This window comes from Oryx dammah, unplaced genomic scaffold (assembly GCF_014754425.2).
Source record: "Oryx dammah isolate SB20612 unplaced genomic scaffold, SCBI_Odam_1.1 HiC_scaffold_22, whole genome shotgun sequence".
In the NCBI taxonomy this organism is placed as follows: Eukaryota; Metazoa; Chordata; class Mammalia; order Artiodactyla; family Bovidae; genus Oryx; species Oryx dammah.
In genome coordinates, this window is record NW_024070206.1 from 28,857,167 (window position 1) to 28,877,511 (window position 20,345).

At 42.8% G+C, this 20,345-nt stretch overlaps 1 protein-coding gene across 1 annotated transcript in view; it reads left to right on the forward strand.

Moving 5' to 3' along the window:
• Nucleotides 1-798: 798 nt before the first annotated feature.
• The window catches only part of LOC120880834 (laminin subunit alpha-3-like), a gene marked incomplete at its 5' end in the record, with an annotated part of 34,246 nt that continues 14,699 nt past the window's right edge, over nucleotides 799-20,345 (forward strand). Inside the window, 6 exons of the mRNA XM_040264239.1 lie at nucleotides 799-928; nucleotides 1,981-2,099; nucleotides 3,638-3,808; nucleotides 8,273-8,364; nucleotides 13,273-13,388; nucleotides 17,101-17,219. Of these exons, the coding sequence (XP_040120173.1) occupies nucleotides 799-928; nucleotides 1,981-2,099; nucleotides 3,638-3,808; nucleotides 8,273-8,364; nucleotides 13,273-13,388; nucleotides 17,101-17,219 (747 nt within the window). The remainder of the gene's footprint in view (nucleotides 929-1,980; nucleotides 2,100-3,637; nucleotides 3,809-8,272; nucleotides 8,365-13,272; nucleotides 13,389-17,100; nucleotides 17,220-20,345) is intronic.

Sequence of the window (20,345 nt, forward strand, 5' to 3'; positions counted from 1 at the left end):
GGGATAATCCTCACTCATTAACATGTTAGCATACTTGTTTAACACCTGTGTTCCTCATCATCCTAGGCTCTTTGATAAACACATAGATTCTCAGGGTTCACAGGCAAGCCAGATGAGTTTTGAGGGAAGGGGCATGAGTAGCCTGCAAGGACTCCTGGCGTCCATCACCGAGGCATGCTGGGATTCCAGGGTGGGAGGCTAAAGAATCTGGACCAACGCTGCACTTCATCACTTTCATACCTTGGCATTGTCGTGGCTGTGGGCAAAGAGTGATGATGATGAACAAGAAAATCAATGAAAGGGAGAGAAATCAGGAGAAGAGGTGATGAGTGGAGATGACACAGGAGTTGGAGATGCTCCTCTCTACCCTGCAGCTGCTCAGGTCTCATCCTGCAGCCATGAGCTCTCCAAGACCTGGACCAGGGCTGTGTCACTCCTGGGAGACACTTAGGGCTGTACTGTCTTCTCCAGGTCTTGGAAGAGCTTAGCACATGATGACTGGTTGTTAGACATCAGACATCTCTGAATGTACAGACTTGAAGATGCCGTGTAGGCTGGTTGAAATTCAAGGGTATAATGATTAAGATGTGGCAAAGATTAATGTCTAGATTCAGTGGAAGAAGAAAAATGATGACTTGGGGTGTGAAAATGTTAAGCTGGAGAGGTCCAGTCGGCAGTTAGAAGCAGGGCCTGGATCTCGGGAGGGGCGTGGCTAGATGTGTCAGCATGGGAACCACCATCCCATAGAGACGGTGAAGGGTTTGGATAGACAAGGTGAGCTGAATAACTGTTTATCTTTTGCTCTATCAGCTTTTCCAGGTGGCCTATGTTTTAATCAAATTTGCAAATTCTCCTCGCCCTGATCTTTGGGTCTTGGAAAGATCTGTTGACTTTGGAAGCACCTACTCACCTTGGCAATATTTTGCTCGTAAGTAGTCTTACCTACCATGTTATGAGGGGTTTGAATTATTTACAGCAGATCAAGACTGTAGGTTTAACTAGAAAGTTAACCTTTCAATGTGGTGCATCAGGGGCTGGTCTGTTTTAACTTTCTAGCTTACCCTTAGAACATCCGTTTCTCAAGCATGTGTGCATGAGTACCAGGAATACACATGTATAACTGGGTTGAAACACCTTTTATGATAACGGTTCTTGCTACTATTCAGGGCGAAGCAGTGTATCTATAGGGCTTCCCAGGTGGTGCTTGCGGTAGAGAACTTGCCTGCCAATGCAGGAGGCATAAGACATGCGGGTTTGATCCCTGGGTCAGGAAGATCCCCTGGAGGAGGGCATGGTAACCCACTCCAGTATTCTTGCCTGAAGAATCCCATGGACAGAGAAGCCTGATAGGCTGCAGTCCATGGGGTCGCAAAGACTTGGGGCACTACTGAAGTGACTTAGCATGCATGTACAGAGTGTATCTGTAACTGGGCCAGAGCTTCATTCCATTTCCTTTTATGTAGAACTAGGAAGAAATTTCCATCTTTATGGATCCTGCCTTTTCATGTTACTTACCTTGACCTTGTCATCTTCACTAATGAAGAATGTCTGAGTCTCTGAACCCTATGATGAATTGAAGTGGACCAGAATCTTGCTATAAAGGCATTGGGTTTCCCAGGAATGTTCCTTAGAGGGTAAACTTGTCTAAGGAAGAGTGAAGATTTAGAATGAAATCTTCAGACTATTTTGTTGAAAGTTGCAACAGGGCTTTCAGTGGCCAATATATATATATATATATATTTTTTTTTTAATAAATTTATTTATTTTAATTGGAGGTTAGTGGCCCATATTTAAGTGGCCTGAAATGGCTTGGTTTTTCTTTCATGAATTAAGAATTTCATTCTAAGATTACATCTAAATATCTTAAATGCTTCTCTGGTCTTTCCCTTTTTGTGTATTTTCTTAAGGAAACATAAGATTTCTTAAGAAATTTAAAAGAGGACAATATTTTATTGTACAATATTAATGTTTCCTTCCCAGATTCTAAAGTAGACTGTTTGGAACAGTTTGGGCAGGAAGCAAACAGGGCTATCACCCGAGATGATGATGTACTTTGTACTACGGAATATTCCCGGATCGTGCCATTGGAAAATGGTGAGGTAAGTAGCTTTGGGAGGCCTTGAGAGATAAGACTTAAATATGAACATGAAGATGCACATTTTTTTATAATTGTGAAACTTGCATTTTCGAGCAAATTTAACATAGATGGAAAGAAACCACGTTGAAGATGCCCAGACTGAGTTGCTGGAAATTCTTTTTTTTTTTAATTGAACTATAATTGACATTGGAAATTCTATTTGAGGTCTTTGATTTTTTTCTTGGGAAGTCAGGATTCTGACTCCAAGGCCCGTAGGTCTTAGCTTCTCTTTTCTGTTGGAATATTTAAAAAGTGGATCACTGGTGATTGCGGTGAAGACCTCTCCCACTGCTTCACAAACACCTTGTCTCCCGTAGGAGTAGGGGGATGAAGGGGTGGTGGCAGAGCTAAGCCTGATCCTTTTTGGCAGGATCGGTGTCATTTGTCGGGGAGGGTTGCATGTCTTCCTCGCGAAGTCAGCCAGGCTATTAGGGAAGATGAGAAAATAGCGTGGTAGGTATCAGAGAAGAATTCCATGGAGTGAGTTTCAAGTGAGCATCTTTAAAGGGTGTCAGTCTCATTTTCCTTAGGGAGGGAGATCTTTCTTGAGCAGCTATATCCAGTATCTTCCAGTGATGGGTCGGTAGTTCATGTCTTAATAAATGATTGGGGCTTGGACTTCATCTTCTCAAGCTTTAAAACAAAACCTGGGTGGTCCAGTGGTAAAGAATTCACTTGCCAATGCAGGGGACATGGGTGTGATCTCTGGTCTGGGAAGATTTCACATGCCCCAGGCCAACTAAGCCTGCATGCTGCAACTACTGAGCCCACACTGCAGAGCATGGGCATTGCAACAAAAGAAGCCGCTGCAGTGAGAAGCCCTCACACCACAGCTAGAGAATAGCCCCCGCTCACCGCAACCAGAGAAAGCCCACATGCAGCAACAAAGAAGCAGTGCGGTCATAAATAAATAAATTTAAAAATATAAAAAAAAATAAAAGCAAAACTTGGGTTTTGAACAGATTTCTTTGTCCCCTTCACTGTTTATATCCAGAGACTTCCTTTTTTCAACCTCATTTAGGTTTTTAGCTTCCTTTCTTTGTGCAGCTTGCAAAAAATGTTTCCTTATTTTCATAGATTTTAACATTATACTTTCAACATCCCATAGTGTTTATAGCTCCACAACATGGATACAGCAAAGGGTTTGTGAATGGAAATGATTTACAGAACCCAAGAGCCCAGGTTTTGAAACATCAAATGACTCAAAGAAACCAAGAGTTTTGGAGCTTTAGTTGTGTGTGTGCTAAATCACTTTAGTCATGCCTGACTCTTTGTGGACTGTAGCCCACCAGGCTCCTCTGTCCCTGGGGTTCTCCAGGCAAGAATACTAGAGCGGGTTGCCATGCCCTTCTCCAGGGGATCTTCCCGACCCAGGGATTGAACCTGCATTTCTTACATCTCCTGCATTGGCAGGTAGGTTCTTTACCACTAGCGCCACCTGGGAAATCTTTGATAAAAGGACTTTTTTTCTCCTCTTTGTGTGTGTCGTGGTCCTTTTAGGTTGTGGTGTCCTTGATAAATGGTCGACCAGGTGCAAAAAATTTTACTTTCTCTCACGCCCTGAGGGAATTCACCAAGGCCACAAACATCCGCCTACGTTTTCTCCGAACCAACACCCTTCTTGGACACCTCATCTCCAAAGCACAGAGAGATCCAACCGTCACCCGGAGGGTGAGTAGCACTCTTCAGTGCCAGGACAGCAGCTTTTGGTACTTTGTTTGCTTGTTGAATTCATTGCCTCCAACTCTTTCAAGTAAGCTTTTTTTTCTTTCCAAATTGGAGTTTAGTTGCTTTATAACGGTGTGTTAGTTTCTGCTGTGCTGCCAAGTGGATCAGTTTCATATGTACATAATCCCCTGTTTTTTAGATTTCCTTCCTATTTAGGTCATCCCAGAGCATTGAGTAATGTTCCCTGCGTGCTATAGTAGTTCTCATAGTTACCTGCTGTTGCTGCTAAGTTGCTTCAGTCGTGTCCGACCCTGTGCAACCCCATAGACAGCAGCCCGCCAGGCTCCCCCGTCCCTGGAATTCTCCAGGCAAGAACACTGGAGCGGGTTGCCATTTCTTTCTCCAGTGCATGAAAGTGAAAAGTGAAAGTGAAGTCGCTCAGTCGTGTCCGACTCTTTGCGACCCCATGGATTGCAGTCCACTGGGCTCCTCCGTCCATGGTATTTTCCAGGCAGAAGTCCTGGAGTGGGGTGCCATTGCCTTCTCTGCTCATAGTTACCTAGTAGCATATATATGTCAATCCCAGTCTCCCGGTTCATCCCACCTCCCCTTCCCCCTTGGATGTTTGTGTGTTTGTTCTCTACATCTGTGCTTTCAAGTAAACTTTACAGCCAGTAATGTCAGAGAAGATGTTCTTGTCTGAAATATGAGATGCAGTTTAGAAGTTTGGCTGTTAAAGATGAATCATCATATTCAAAGAAGATGAAAGGCAAAAGATGTCAGCCATCCTGGTATTAGTCTGCTGTTACAACAAATAGTCCTCAAGTGTCAGAAATGAATACAATAAAGGTTTAGTTTTTGCTCATGTCACAGTCTGATATGGGGTCAGCAGATGACATCAGTTCCACATAGTCATTCAGGGACCCAGGCTGTTTCTGTGTAGAGCCACAGCCATCCTAGGGTGTCAGACCCCAGGTCCTCCTCGCATTCTCTGCACCAGCTGATGAGGGAAAAGAGAGAGAGTATAGGGAGGACGAGTCTCCTAACCACACAGCTCACTGCCATTGGCAGGAACTGGTTGTGGGACCCGTTGGACATGCAGGAGGCTGGGTAATGCGATGGAGAAAAGCGAGGGGTACAGGCATTGGTGAACGTCAGTACTCCCTGCTCATGTTAGGTGGCCATCCCTCAGTCTCAGTGTCAGGACAGTCCCCTGACTCCTGGGCACAGACGGTACCAGCAGAATAAATATCCCTAGTTCATTCTTCTCCCATCCTCTGATCCCCTCCTCGGGCCTCCCAGTGGTCAAATCTAGCAGGAGGCCGAAGGAAAAGAGACCCTTGTCATCCCATAAAGTTCGGCCCCTAGGCAAAGTGCAGGATGGAGAGGGGTGCATGGTGGACTTGGGAGGGTGAATGAAAGATGCCAGCTCTATTTTGTTGAGTCTGGCTTCTTATGTAGGTAAGTCAGAGAGCCGGGAAAGGAAGGGAGAGAGAAAACTCAAGCTTCGCTACAGTTCTGAGTTTTCCGAAAAGGCCAGTCCTCTGGAGTGTGGGTGGCCTGTTTCCTACAATTTCAGCCCCCTTAGCTTCCTGTGAGCTGCTGTATGTGGGAACTACAACTGGATCCGAGGGTGGAATTTACAAGGGAATCTGGGGCTTTCTGATCAACTGTATCCAGACTGTTTCCATTCCTCTGCATTTGGAGCCTCACCACGGATGTCCTCAGCACATTTTTTTGTGTGTGTGTGTCTTTTTGAGGGTTGTAAGGATACTCCTATGTAGATTTCTTTTCACTTAGGTGAATGTAGTCTTCTCTATTAAGCAATTTTTAATTGGAGTGTAATTGGTTTACCATGTTGTTTCTGCTGTACAATGAAGTGAATCAGCTGTATGTATACATACATCCCCTCCCTCTGGGACCTCCCTCCCACCCCCCATCCCAGCCCTCTAGGTCATCACAGGGCTCTAAGTTGAGTTCTCTAGTATACAGCAGCTTCCCACTACCTGTCTGTTTTACACCCGGTAGTGTATATATCTGGAGAAGGCATTGGCAACCCACTCCAGTACTCTTGCCTGGAAAATCCCATGGACAGAGGAGCCTGGTGGGCTGCCGTGTATGGGGTTGCACAGAGTCGGACACGACTGAGCGGCTTCACTTTCACTTTTCACTTTCATGCATTGGAGAAGGAAATGGCAACCCACTCCAGTGTTCTGGCCTGGAGAATCCCGGGGATGGGGGGGCCTGGTGGGCGGTCTACGGGGTCGCACAGAGTCGGACACGACTGAAGTGACTTAGCAGCAGCAGTGTATATATGTCAGTCCTACTCTCCAAATTCTTCCCACTCTCCTGTTCCCACACTGTGTCCACATTGGAGTCTCTATTTCAAAAGTCCATGGGCAGATGAATGGATAAAGAAGATGTGGTACATGTATACAATGGGGTATCACTCAGCCATTAAAAGGAACAAAATTGGCTCATTTGTAGACACGTGGGTGGGTCTAGACTTTGTCATACAGAGTGAAGTAAGTCAGAAAGAGAAAAACAAATATTGTATATTAACACATATATGTGGAACCTAGAAGAATGGTACAATGAACCTACCAAGTAATTTTTTATGGAGTGCACCGCATATATAATCCCCCCTCCCCCAGTCTAGGTTGCTTCTTTAAGTTGAGGAGCTCAGAATACCAGCTGTTCTGTTACACGTATCACATATGCAGCTGAGTGAAGGCAGATGGCGGGCTTCCCTCTTGCCACTGCTGCCCTAACCCATGTGCAGAGAGAAACTTCTGTGGTGAAAGCTTCTGAGTGTGCACTTGTCTCAGAAAGCTCTCCAATGCTGCATTTATCTGTATTGAGAAGAAGGGCTGTTAATGTCTTTAGGCTAAGTAAGACATGGCCAGGAAGCTAAGACACCGCACAGCTTTTAGTGAGGAGATGGGAACAGAGCCCCAGCTTGGGGTGAGTAGGGAGGTTTAGGATGACTAACCTCAGCAACAGCTAACAGATACAAAGCCCCTCTTGACCTTGTATGTTCAAAGACTTCCTAACAGATATTCTTGCTGGTGACATCACCTCAGTGAGAAAGATTACTTACACCCCCGACCCCCGAATTCCTTACTGAATCCTGTGCATCTCCAGCCAAGGGAAGGAAGGGAGCTGGCAGTTGGTGCCAGCCATTGTCATGACTGGAGAGACCCCCGCCATGCTGGAGACATGCCCTGTCCATGAGATGGCCACCCACATGGCTGGACTGGTTTAGGGGGCGAGCCTCAGCTGGGTCTGTAGCTATCTGGCCTTTGGAGCTTGAACCTCCGCCTGTGGCTTTATTCAGCCTGCCATAGGCAAGCGGACGTCCTTAGCTGCTGGTGGGCCCTGGCAGTCTCAGCGCTGTATCTGATCCATTTTGGTGAATATTGTTCTCCTTTCTTGGAACCTGCACACAGTTGGTGCCAGATGTTTGATACAAAATTATATTTTTGGTAAATAGATAATGTGCAGTATATTGTGCACTATATGGAAGTCAACTTTGTATTAAAAAAAAGAGAGAAGCCGGGAAGCGGGCAATCCCTTTCCCAAAGGCTATAGGGTGTGCTTCTTTTCCAAGGTAATTTCTCTTCATGCATTTAAAGCATTTAATTAAAAACTTTTTAAAGTTTAGTTTTATTTTTAAAGATTTTTTTAATGTGGACTATTTTTAAAGACTTTACTAAATTCATTACAGTATTGTTTCTGTTTTATGTTTTGGCTTTTCAGTCGTGAAGCATGTGGTATCTTAGCTCCCCAATCAGGGATCAAACCTGTGCCCCCTGCATTGGAAGGTGAAGGCTTAACCACTGGACCACCAGGGAAGTTCCAGTTATTTTTTTAATAATGTAACAAGTTTTGATCATTAGTCATGACAACTATACCATTTTTTTTCATTTATTTTAATTTTTTTGCCTTTTGACCACATGGCATGTGGGATCTTAGTTCCCCGACCTGGGATTGAACCCACGTCCCCTGCATTGGAAGGCGGAGTCTTAACCACTGGACTGCCAGGGAAGTCCCAATTATTTTCTATAATGTAACAAGTATAGTTTGTTAGTCATGACAGCTGTACCATTTTATTTATCTATTTTTATTTTTTTAATCTTTTGACCACATGGCATGTGAGATCTTAGTTCCGCGACCAGGGATTGAACCCATGTCCCCTGTATTGGCTGCACGGAGTCTTAAGCACTGGACCGCCAGGGTATTTTATTTTTCAAAATGGACAGATTCAGCAGGGTGCTATTACATTTGATTGGGGAATGTATTTCTTTTGCAAGAAAAGTTACATCCAAACATGTCTCCCTTTTGTGCTGAGGGAGGCTTAGGAGACAGGATGGAAGGGAAGAGGGTCAGTACAGGTGTGCGTTAAAGATTAGTAAAGTCTGTGTCGGGGCTTAGTAAAACTGACATATTCTGTTTTCTGCTCTATAGTATTATTACAGCATAAAGGATATCAGCATCGGTGGGCGGTGTGTTTGCAACGGCCATGCTGAAGTATGCAATGCAAACAATCCTGAAAAACTGTGAGTACCTTGTGTAGATTTTTTTAGCTTTCTATGAATGTCTAATTGTTTCAGTGGTGTTGGCATCCTATTAAATACTTCTAAGTTCCTTCCCTCGACAGGAATGTTTCAACATCAACACGAAGATGATGTGTGTGTGTCCTCTCCATCCCAACACCCCTTTTCCCATCCCGGCTCCAGACGGTGCCCCAGGCAGCCACAGACAATTGAGTGCAATTGGCAGGAGAAATGTTTGTCATCCCGGGTGTATGTTTTCAAATCCTTTTTCATCTTTAAAATTGTGGTACAGTACATATAAAGTTTACCATCTTAGCCACTCTTAAGTGGGAGCGGTTTAAGTTCATTGGTGTTCAGTACATTCACAGTTGTGCAGCCAACCTCCAGAACTCTCTTCACCTTGCAGAACTGAGGCTCTTTACACACCGCTGCATTCTGTCCTCTCACAGTCCCTGGGAACACCATTCTACTTTCTGTCTCTATGAATTTGTCTACTCTGAGTGTCTCATAGAAGACACAATACTGTCTCTTTGTGACTGGTTTATTTCACTTAGTATGATGTCCTCGTAGCATGTGTCAGAATTTCCTTCCTTTTTAAGACTGAATAGTGTTTCATTATGTATACACTGCATTTTGCTTACCCGTTCATCTGTTGATGGACACAGGTCTCTGCCACCTTTTATCTGTCATGAATAATTCTGCTATGAACGTCAGTGTAACTCTGGGCATATTTCACGTATAACAAGATGCATGTATCTCTAATGTTGTGTTCTGCAGTGTATGGATGTTGCGTGTGCTGCTCTGCAGCATGTGTGTAAGTGTGGCCAGGTGTGCTCGGTCGTGTCCAGCTCTTTGTGACCCCATGGACTGTAGCCCACCCGGGTCCTCTGTCCATGGGATTTTTCAGGCAAGAAGACTGCAGTGGGGTGCCATTTCCTCCTCCAGGGGATCTTCCCAATCAAGAGATCAAACCTGTGTCTCTCTGCAATTGTATGCACTCACACTATCACTTCTAGAAGGATACTCTGAAGGGCCGGAAATGACCAGATGCTAGATACAGTAATGTTTGTCTCTCAGTGTTTTAAATTGTTCAATTCCCCATAGCAGCATTTACCAGGGCTACATTTTACTGTTAGTCAAGTTCAAGTTTGTGCATGGCTACACAATGCTAAGGCCTAGCTACAGGTTTGGGCAGAGGTGCCAGCTACCAGTGTACATGGTAAGTTGGTGATGCCCTTCTGCCCAACTTGAAACAATCTAATGCTATCAGCCCCCTTCTAGGGATCAGGTGGTACTCTCTGAGATAGCACTGTGAATCTATCAACCGACCAGTCCTTAATCAATAAGGATTTGCTTATTAATGATAAATATCCCTGCCATGTAACCTCCTGAACGGTTGGGCCCTCAGACACTAGAAGCCGGATCAGGGAAGTCCAGAGTTGGAAGAGAAGGAGAAAAGAGTTCACTGTAGGTCTCTGAGCCTGAGATAAAGTGGTGTCCTGTGGGAGAGGAGAGGAGGAGAAGTCATTGGAGAGAGGCTAAGCTTTCCGTTTGGAAGAGCTGCTGGCCCTGTGGTCTTGGCAGACCTGCAGGGGTTCTGTACTCTGCAGTGAATTGTTCCCGGCGTGTGTCATTGGACAAAATACCTCTCCGTCCCTCAGTGAAAGGCTGAGTGCCACTGGTCTACATTAGCACAACTGCCTTGCCTCCCCATCTGCTGGTCGGCTTCTGCCCAACAGGCTGACCTGCACAGATGATTCACAGAAGGGGATTCAATGACCTAACAGAGAGAGCCACAGCTGGGCAATCAGCAATTAAGTAGAACCCGTGGCAAGGCAAAAGAGGCCTTTAATCAAGTGTGGGTACAAGGCTGACTTTGATGTCCAGAAATGTGGGAGGGTCATGGGTTAATTCTGAGCTTCCTAGCAGTCAACTCAAAAAGGAAAACCTGCGCAGTTTCATATTTCACTATGATCATAATCTAAAAAGTATCAGTAGTATAGGAGAAGGTGAATGTTGACACTGGGGCCAGATGAGACGTCTACCTGGAGGTGGACGGAATGGTCATGAAGAGGATTCTCCAGTCAACAACATATTCAGTACCATCCTTCCAACAGGCACAGGGATAAATTTTCTACATCAGTCATCAGCCTGGGCTGACAGAGAATCAGCAAAAGCAATTATTTGGGGGTGGTGATATGATTCAGACAGGTTCCCAGCTCTCTCTTCTTTTTCTGTACTCAATATGGATCTCCCTATAAGAGCAGTCGGGCACTCCGCTGTGGTCCACTGGTAAAGAATCCGCCTGCCAATGCAGGGGATGCAGGTTCGATCCCTGGTCAGGGAAGATTCTACGTGCCGAGGAGCAGCTAAGCCTGAGCATCTCAGCTGCTGAGCCTGCACTCTAGAGCTTGGGAGCTTCAACAAGAGAAGCCCCTGCAATGAGAAGCCTGAGCACTGCAATAAAGAGTAGCCCCTGCCCGCCAGCACTAGAGAAAAGCCTGCACACAACAATGAAGACCCACTGCTGCCAAAAGTAAACACGTATTTTTTTTTTAAAAAAAGAGAGAGTAGTTGGACTCCAGAAAAAGAAAAAAAAAAGAATAATAAGACTGTATGTTCTTTAAGAAGTTTTCCCTAAATATTTGTTCAGTCCAACTTAAGCAAATACCTCATTGGCAATGAGCTGAAAGTGCATCTCTGACCAAAACCCATTTGGACTCCAGGTGTTCTGTGCTGCCAGTTAAATCTGTGTCCATCTGCTTTAACAGGCAGCTGAATTGGGAGAAGGATGATGCCTTTTCTTAGCAGAGTAACATTCCCATCTCCCCTGGGAAGGATTAATGGGATCCCCACGGGCAGAGCCAAGAATTTTCTTAGACTCTGTTTTGAATACTCTTTCAAGCACAGATGAATGGAAGCTCAGAGCTTGGAGTTCTAATTCAGTACCATAACTATAGCTATTTCATTTAAGCCTAGAAACATTTTAAGGCACGTCTATAGTGGAAAAGCTATGACAAACCTAGACAGCGTATTAAAAAGCAGAGACATTAAAAAAAAAAAAAAGCAGACAACACACCCCTTTGCCAACAAAGTTTCGTATAGTCAAAGCTATGGTTTTTCCAGTAATCATGGATGGATGTGAAAGTTGCGTCATAAAGAAGGCTGAGCACCAAAGAACTGATGCTTTCAAATTGTGGTGCTGGAGAAAATTCTTGAGAGTCCCTTGGACTGCAAGGAGAGCAAACCAGTCAATTCAACCCTGAATGTTCATTGGAAATGTTGTAGCCACGTGTTCTGGGAAACAAACTCACTCAGAAGGACAGTGCAGATAGTGGAATGCAGTTTATTACACCGGCGGGCCCAAGGCAGAGTCTCCTCTTAGCCAAGGACCCCGACCAGTTTCTGTGAAACCTTATATACCCTAAGTGTACGTGCTCAAACCCACCTCCCCAAATTCTCTGGAACTAGTCTGAACAAAGGAAAGATACAATCAAAGTTAACCTATGATTTGTATGCCTTAAACCTGTGATTCGTATGCCTTAAGCCTAGGTAGTTAACAGTGGACAACTATCAGTAGGCCTGTGGTCATACCCCAATAAGCTTAATAGAATTTATGATTCTATTTGGTTACACAGATAATTAGGATATTCTTTTAGGCAGTGGAGTGTCTAGGTATGAGCCCTGGGGCTCTTCCATCCGGAGGGGTCTGCTTTTCCAGTTGGTATGTCATTTCCATATAGCTCAAAGTCCACAGTCTGTTCCAGGATGGAATCCTGCTTTCAAGATGGAGCCTGTTCTGTCTGTTTCCTCCTTCAGAAGGACTGATGCTGAAACTGAAGCTCCAATAGTTTGGCCACTTGATGGGAAGAGCCGAGTCATTGGAAAAGACCCTGATCCTGGGAAAGATTGAGGGCAGGAGTAGAAGAGGGTGACAGAGGGTGAGATGGTTGGATGGCATCAACGACTCAATGGATGTGAATTTGAGCAAACTCTGGGAGATAGTGGAGGACAGAAAAGCTTGGAATGCTGCAGTCTATGGAGTCACAAGCTTCCCTGATGGCTCAGATGGTAAAGCGTCTACCTGCGGGAGACCTGGGTTCAATCCCTGGGTCGGGAAGATCCCCTGGAGAAGGAAATGGCAACCCACTGCAGTACTCTTGCCTGGAAAATTCCATGGATTGAGGAGCCTGGTAGGCTGCATCCATGGGGTCACAAAGAGTCGGACACGATTGAGCGACTTCACTTTCACTTTCATGGAGTCACAAAGAGTCAGACATGACTTAGCAATTGGAAAACAACAAAATAGTTCTTTGAAATAGATTTTTTTGTGTTTACCCCATTGCCTTGCTGAGTAATCTGAGCTGTGGCCCAGTGATGGAGCTGTTTTTTGGAGGTGGACCCTTCAAGCAGGGTCCTCTGAGATGTTGTGAGTGACTGTCTCCTCCTGCATTCTTTGTACCTCTGGGCCAGACACCAGGCTGAAAGTAAGAAATCTGACCCATCTCACAGGTGACTCTAGATTTTCGTGAAGATGTTGATACTCCACACACCTCAGTACCCTCAGCACTTGCTCCTGTGTCGATTTATCATTATATAAGGTGGTAGAGAAGAGCTGGGAGTTTGAAGTCAGACAAACTTCAGTTTGAAATCTGGCTCTCTGTTGACCATCTCCTGAGTTTGGGCAAATATTTAAATATCTCTGGATATTAGTGTCACCACCTGTAAAGTGGAGTTAATAAGCAGGTTGGAAGGACTTGAAATAACATATGCAAAGTGCTTTGTGCTCACAATCAGGCAGTGGTACCATAGGTGACCATCCTGACTCAGTTTTTCACATGGGAGCAGCTGATCTTCAATTTAAAAAAACAACAGCTTTTCAGTAATAGATCTGCTTTGTCATATGCCCAGGTTTCGGTGTGAATGCCAGCACAATACTTGCGGGGAGACGTGTGATCGCTGTTGCGCGGGGTACAGTCAGAGGCGCTGGCGGCCCGCCACGGGGAAGCAGAGCAATGAGTGTGAAGGTGAGCCCTGGAGGAGGGACCCTGGGACGCAAGGCCCCGCCCATGACCCCCTCATTTCTGCCTGAGGACTGAATGCATGCGCGCTCAGTTGCTTCACTTGTGTCCAACTCTGTGCGACCTTACAGACTGTAGCCCACCAGGCTTCTCTGTTCGTGGGATTTCCCAGGCAAGTATATTGGAGTGGGTTGCCATGCCCTCCTCCAAGGAATCTTCCCAACCCAGGGATCGAACCCATGTCTCTTATGTCTCCATTGGCAGGCGGGTTCTTCTAGTGCCACCTGGGAAGCCTGCCTAAGGACTGAGGGCAGTGTTTTTCCTGTGCTCGTGAACAGGGCAGGATCATGTCAATCTTGGGAGTCGGAACTATCCATCCCAATGAGTAAGTCACCGACTGGAGGTAGAAGTGCCCCACTCTAAATTCAGATAGAAATATGTGAACAAAAATAGCAACAATAATGACCATTAATATAAATATATATTAAACATTCACTGTATGCAAAGATTGGGCAGAGTGCTTTGGCAATTGGCCTCTCTGTTTAGCAATCTAAAATGCGATGCAGCCACTATTAAATTTTAAGCCCTTACAGTTTCATAGGATGTGATACTGGATTGGAATCCTGATTTTTTTGAGGACCGACGTCCAGAGAAGGTGGTGAGATTGATGTCTAAACAGAGAACTGGAAGCACCGAGGGAATAGGACTGAGGGGGATGTAGGGTGGAGGGGACCAGGGAAGGAAGGAAGAAAGGCGAGAGGCTGCTTTTAATTACAGGCACAATATAAAGCTAAAAAAAAAGTGTTATTTTAACAAACAAGCCCTATGACAGCCAACTAAAGATTTTCTTTTAAACCCATCTTCTTAGAAATTCACATATTTATTCCATTTGCTAGAAACATTTTTTAACTTGTCGTTATTGACTTTGGAGATTGTGGCTTATTTTTTCCTGAATATTCTTAGCATTTGAAGATGAGTTTGCTTTTATGAAATGACCAAAAGGTGTTTGGATCCAGGTTTGTTGAACTAGGGGGCTTCCATGGTGGCTCAGACAGTAAAGAATTTGCCTGCAATGCAGGAGACCCAGGTTCGATCCTTGATTCAGGAAGATCCCCTCCTGGGAGGGCATGGCAACATACTCCAGAATTCTTGCCTGGAGAATTCCGTGGACAGAGGAGCCTGGTGGGCTACAGTCCATGGGGTCCCAAAGAGTTGGACACAACTGAGTGACTAACACTTTCACTTTGTTGTTGTTGTTTTAACTAGATGGATAAGAAAGCATTTTGGCCAAAAAATTCTTGTAACTGTTAAGAAATAAGACTGTAATTTCTGTAACCAGCAGAATTACTTAGAATGCATTTCTGGTGAGAAGTTCCAAGCGAGATTTGAGAGATGCTAGCCTTGTTGGAAGGTATGGATGCTGTCTGGGGGAACGCTCAGATGATCTTTAGGTCCAGGGTGTTACCTGGATGGCCATTCTCACTTGATAGTCAAAGCTAACAGGTTCCTTTTCATTGAATCCCCTACTTCTTATCCCTAGATAATAAGGCCAAAAAGAGGGAAAAGTAATAATCAGGGGTCGTTTCTTTCTACACTTTCAGATGCTGGTTTAAAATAGTTTGATTGAGTAAATGTTATCACATAAACTCCAACATTGGTCATATGATTTGTTTTCCAGACTCATGGAACCCCTCAGTGAATGACATGCTTACTCCAACATGTGACTTTTAAATAATTTCCTTTCATAAGTTTTTAACTTTCTTACACTTGCCAAAATGGTTAAAAATTACAGGCTGCATGTGGAAATCAGACCTAGTAAGATATTTGTTAAATGCTGTCTAAATTCCATGTGAGTTATGCAATTCAAAATAAAGACTTCTGAAGAAATAACTGATGTAGTAAATAGAAATGCCTAAAAAAATCATGGCACCACTGAGGAAATGAAAATAAGAAAATGTTCAAGCCCTTAAAAACAGGATTAACTGGGGACTTCCCTAATGGTCCAGTGGTTAAAACTTCACCTTCCAATGCAGGGGGCTGTGAGTTGGATTCCTGGTTGGGGAGCTAAGATCTGCATTCCTCAGGGCCACAAAACCAAAACATAACACAGAAGCAATGCTGTAACATATTCAATAGAGACTTAAAAAAACAGATTAATTTGGAATTCTAACTCAATCTTCTTCCCTAATAGATTTATCTGAGAACTTGATCAAAATATACAAATTCCTGGAAAGATAGAAAATTCAATCTAGGTGGAATGTGGTGAATATATATTCTACCTAAGAGACAAGAAGAATTTTACTTGTGTTAAATCTTTTTCATCTTGGCAATGATGAAAATCCTAAATGGATTTAAACTATATTTTCTAATTTTATAAGTATCATATATTAATTGTAAATAATTTGGAAATTATTTCTTAAAGTAAAATCATTAATACTTTCATTACCCTAAGAGATTAATATTCTGTTAGGTATTTTAGTATTTTTTCATACATACTTTAAATGCTCAAGAGTATATTATTTTATACAATTTCATATCTGGATCTTTTTCACTTAGTATTTAAAAATATTTTCCCGTATTATTAAAAACTCTTTGACATACTTGGTGATGGCACATGGTATAGTCCATTCTTGATTCAAGTGTATCTAAAAAGTGTTTGTTTTGTTGAGTCCTGACTGTGTGCAGGGCACCATACTCTATTGCAAACAAAACATGAGCAGTGCTTGACTTCATAGAACTCAGTCAAGCAAATATACTGTTGTTTGCTTAGCCATTTCCCTGTGGTTAGATGTCAAGATTACTTCCATTTAATCACTATTATAGATAAAGCTGAGATGAAAGGCTTAGAATGTTGACTGAGAGAATAGGTTTTGGAGTCACAGAAAGACAAGTCAGGATTCTGCCTGTCTGACTTGTGAACTCTGTGAATGAACACTTCCCTTAACCTCTCTAAGCCTCAGCGTCCCCATCTGGGCTATGGACATCATCATACCTCCCCTAGAAAGTTATTATGCATATAAAATAAGAAAATGCATGTAATGCTGTCCGTAGTGTATCAGGAACTCGGTTATTCTTGGCAGTAGGAGTAGTAGCAATATTCACTTTGTGCAGCTTAACTGGCCTGTTGTTGTAGTTCAGTCTTTATGACCCATATGACCCCATGAGCTGCAGCATGCCAGGCTTCCCTGTCCATCACCGTCTCCTGCAGCTTGCTCAAACTCATGTCATTGAGTCAGTAATGCCATCCAACCACCTCCTCTGTCATCCCCTTCTCCTCCTGCCTTCAATCTTTTCCAGCATCAGGGTCTTTTCCAGTGAGTCGGCTCTTTGCATTAGGTGGCCAGAGTATTGGAGCTTCAGCTTCAGCACCAGTCCTTCCAATGAATATTCAGGGTTGATTTCCTTTAGGATGGACTGGTTTGATCTCCTTGGCATGTTGATTTATCTTAATTTGTTGTAATGACGTATCTTATTTTTTTGAAAAGAGAAACTTTCTCCCAATTAATATCAAACAAAAGAAAGTATAAATTGCATATGGTTGTAGGCTGATCTTTGTGTAAAATTCTCTAGAATTTTCCACTCAGGGTATCCATGGTGTTCCAGAATGGACTTTCTTGTAGTTCAGTGAGCAGTAATCCTCTCAGAGCAGGGGGTGTGGGGATTTACTGAGGGTCTCATAGTCACGATGCAGTACTAACTTAGAATACTCTTTCCTCAGCATGCAACTGCCATGGACACTCCACCGACTGTTACTATGATCCAGATGTGGAGAGGCAACAGGCAAGCTTGAATATCCAAGGCCTCTATGCAGGAGGAGGGGTCTGCATTAACTGTCAGGTAAGGCACTATTTAAGTCAGCCTAGGAAATGAACATTCAGGAAGCCCTACTCTAAAACAATATTACCAGCTTCCCTGGTGGCTCAGTGGTAAAGAATCCGCCTGCCAGTGCAGGAGACATGGGTTTGATCCCTAGTCCAGAAAGATAATGCATATGGCACAGAGCAATTAAGCCTGTGTACCACAACTGTAGAGCCTGTGCTGTAGAGCCTGGGAGCTGCAACTACTGATGCTCGTGTGCCCCAGAGCCCATACTCCACAGGAGAAGCCACTGCAATGAGGAGCCTGCGCACCACAGCTGGAGTGTAGCCCTGGCTCACTGCAACTAGAAAAAAGCCCATACACCAACAAAGACCCAGCATAGCCAAAAATAAATAAGTAAATAATATATATAATATATAAAAATATTTTTAAAAGACATTTATAAGAATTTATAAGAAATTTTAAAAATAAAAATAAATAAAATGATGTCAAGAAAGTGATATGCAATCGAAAGGATTTTCTGACACCCTTTCTCCACTTTTGTACATAGAAAGCCTGCTTAGCTGGATGTAATTTAGAGATTGTAGGGAAAATGGACTGAGGGATATTTGCCCAAACTCTGTTGATTAGATTTTTGGGCCTTTGCCTAATTGGAGGGGAGAATTCCTCTCATCTTGACTGCTATCCATGTTGTAGTAGAAAGGCTCTGAGATAGGACAAATTCGTATCAATTTCCATGCTGACTTTAAATCCCATTTTCAAATGGATTCTGAGTCTAGAGGAAGTATGTCATGATCAGTTAATGATGTCTGCCATTGACATTGAAACCAAGTAAGAACTGATTCTTCATCCCTTCTGTGGAATGATTGGGTTCACTGGAATTTAGCTAAGAGCTGTATATAGCAGAGGAGGGTATATGTATATCTGCCTCAAGATATTCATTAAAAATTGTGTAAAATGTTCATGAATTTAGTCTATATTCTGTCTTGTTTGCTTTTAGAATGGTATTTTGTTAATGTTGCCATTAAAGAGGCACTTTACATGAGGTGCCTCTTTGTATGGAACCAGGGATACACACCCTCAGAGAGACCCACCATTCTCTGCATGTCTCCCTCTCCACACATTTTATATCATCTGTCATCACAGTTAATTAAATACAAGTAAATATGCACCATAGGTTTGCTATGAGTCACTGGGCTTTGTGAATAAGTGGAAGATCCCAGGATCTTGTTAAAGCTCTGTATTACAGGACCTTCCGTTGATTTGCATGCACATAAAAGCTGCAGGTGCTCTGGACGGTCTGAAATTTGATGAAGGATATTTATGAAAACCCTATAATGGACGTCATGTTAGTGATGAAGTACTGAACTCTTTCCTTCTAGAGACTGGGAACAAGAAAGGATTCTTGTTACAGTGTCCTGGAGGACCCAACCACTGCGTTAAGACAAGGGGGAAAAAAGTATTAAGGTCAGAAAGGAACAAGTAGAACTAGTAAAACTGTTTCTATTTGGAGATGACATGATTGTTTATGTAAAAAAGCCTAAGGAATATACAAGACAATTACCAGAACCAATAAGCGAATTTAGTAATGTTGTAGGGTACAATGACAATATAGAAAAACTAATTGTATTTATATATACTAGTAGCAATCAATAGGAAGATGAAATTAAAATTTGATTGAAAATAGTATTAAAAAACATAAAATGCTCAGGAACAAATTTAGCAAAAGACATGTAAGACCTCTCTGTTAAAGCTAAAAAGCTTTGCTGAGAGAAATCTAGAAAAAACTAAATAAAATAGAAAAATGTAACATATTTATGGGTTAGAAGACTCAGTAGTATTAAGGTATCAGTTTTCCCCAAATTGCTGTACGAAATTAATGGAAGTTCTTTTTTATTTTTTATAAAGACGTTGACATGTGGATTGAAATTTATATGGTTATATAAATGACCTAGAGTATTCCAAGTTGTCTTGAAGAAACTAAATAAAACTGGAGAGCATATCATGCTTCAAGATTAACCGTAAAGCTACAGTAACTGAAACACTGCTGCTGACATAAGGCTGGAAGCATGGATCAGCATTGCACAACAGGAGGCACAGAAGCAGGCCCAGACTTGGGTCATTTTATGTCCACAATGGACATTTTATTTTTGATAAAAGTACCCAGGCAATCTAATGACAGGAGGTAGGGAGAGAAGAGAAAGTCTTTTCAACAAATGGTTCTGGAGTAACTGAATTTTATATGGGGAAAAGGTTAACTTTGACCATTCATCTCAAACATACGCAAAAAACTAAATTGATATGGATCAGACCCAAAATAAAGTTAAAATTTTAAGCTTTAGAGAAAAATATAGGAGATAATCCTTATGATTCAGAGGATGAGCAAAGTTTCCTTAGGTCATCAAAAACAATAACCATGAAAAATAAACAAATTAGACTTCATCAAAATGAAAAACTTCTGCTCACAAAAGGCACTGCAGAAAATGAATAGGCAAGACATGAATGGGGCGAAAATATTCCCAAAACATCAATCTGAAGATTGGTTGGTATCCAGGATGTATAAAGAACTCCCACAACTCAGTAATAAAAAGACAAATAACTTAATACAATTGCAAATGGTTTGAATATCCACTTCACAGAAAGTGGATGTATGAATGGTCAATAAGCATACAATAAACACTTCATAAAAGTGGGTATATGAGTGGCCAAATAAGCATACGAAGGGCTTAACGTCATTAGTCATCAGAAAAAAACTGGGGCCCAAGTTCAACCTGATGTGCTCCATCAGAAGCGATAGTGGCAACAACAGAGTTGAGGGGTCATTGGCATTTGACGGAAGAGAGGGCGGACCACAGCCGTTTCCTATTTGCCCAAGATGTTTACGCATGTAAATGAAGTCAAAGACGTGGCCAATGTGGTTTTGACCTCAGTGTTCAAGTGAATTCAGATTTTAGCCCACAGGACAAGAAGTGGTAATAAATAAAAGTCTGTAATTAATAAAATCATATTAAAGGGAAGAGGATCCAGAAAGGGTCCTTGTTCTCTCTGTGTTCTATGCAGACTCTTTTTGAATCAGTGTGTTATATTTGTTTTTTTAAAATTTCTTATTGCCTTTCCTTTCATTAACGAAAGAATATTGTCCTT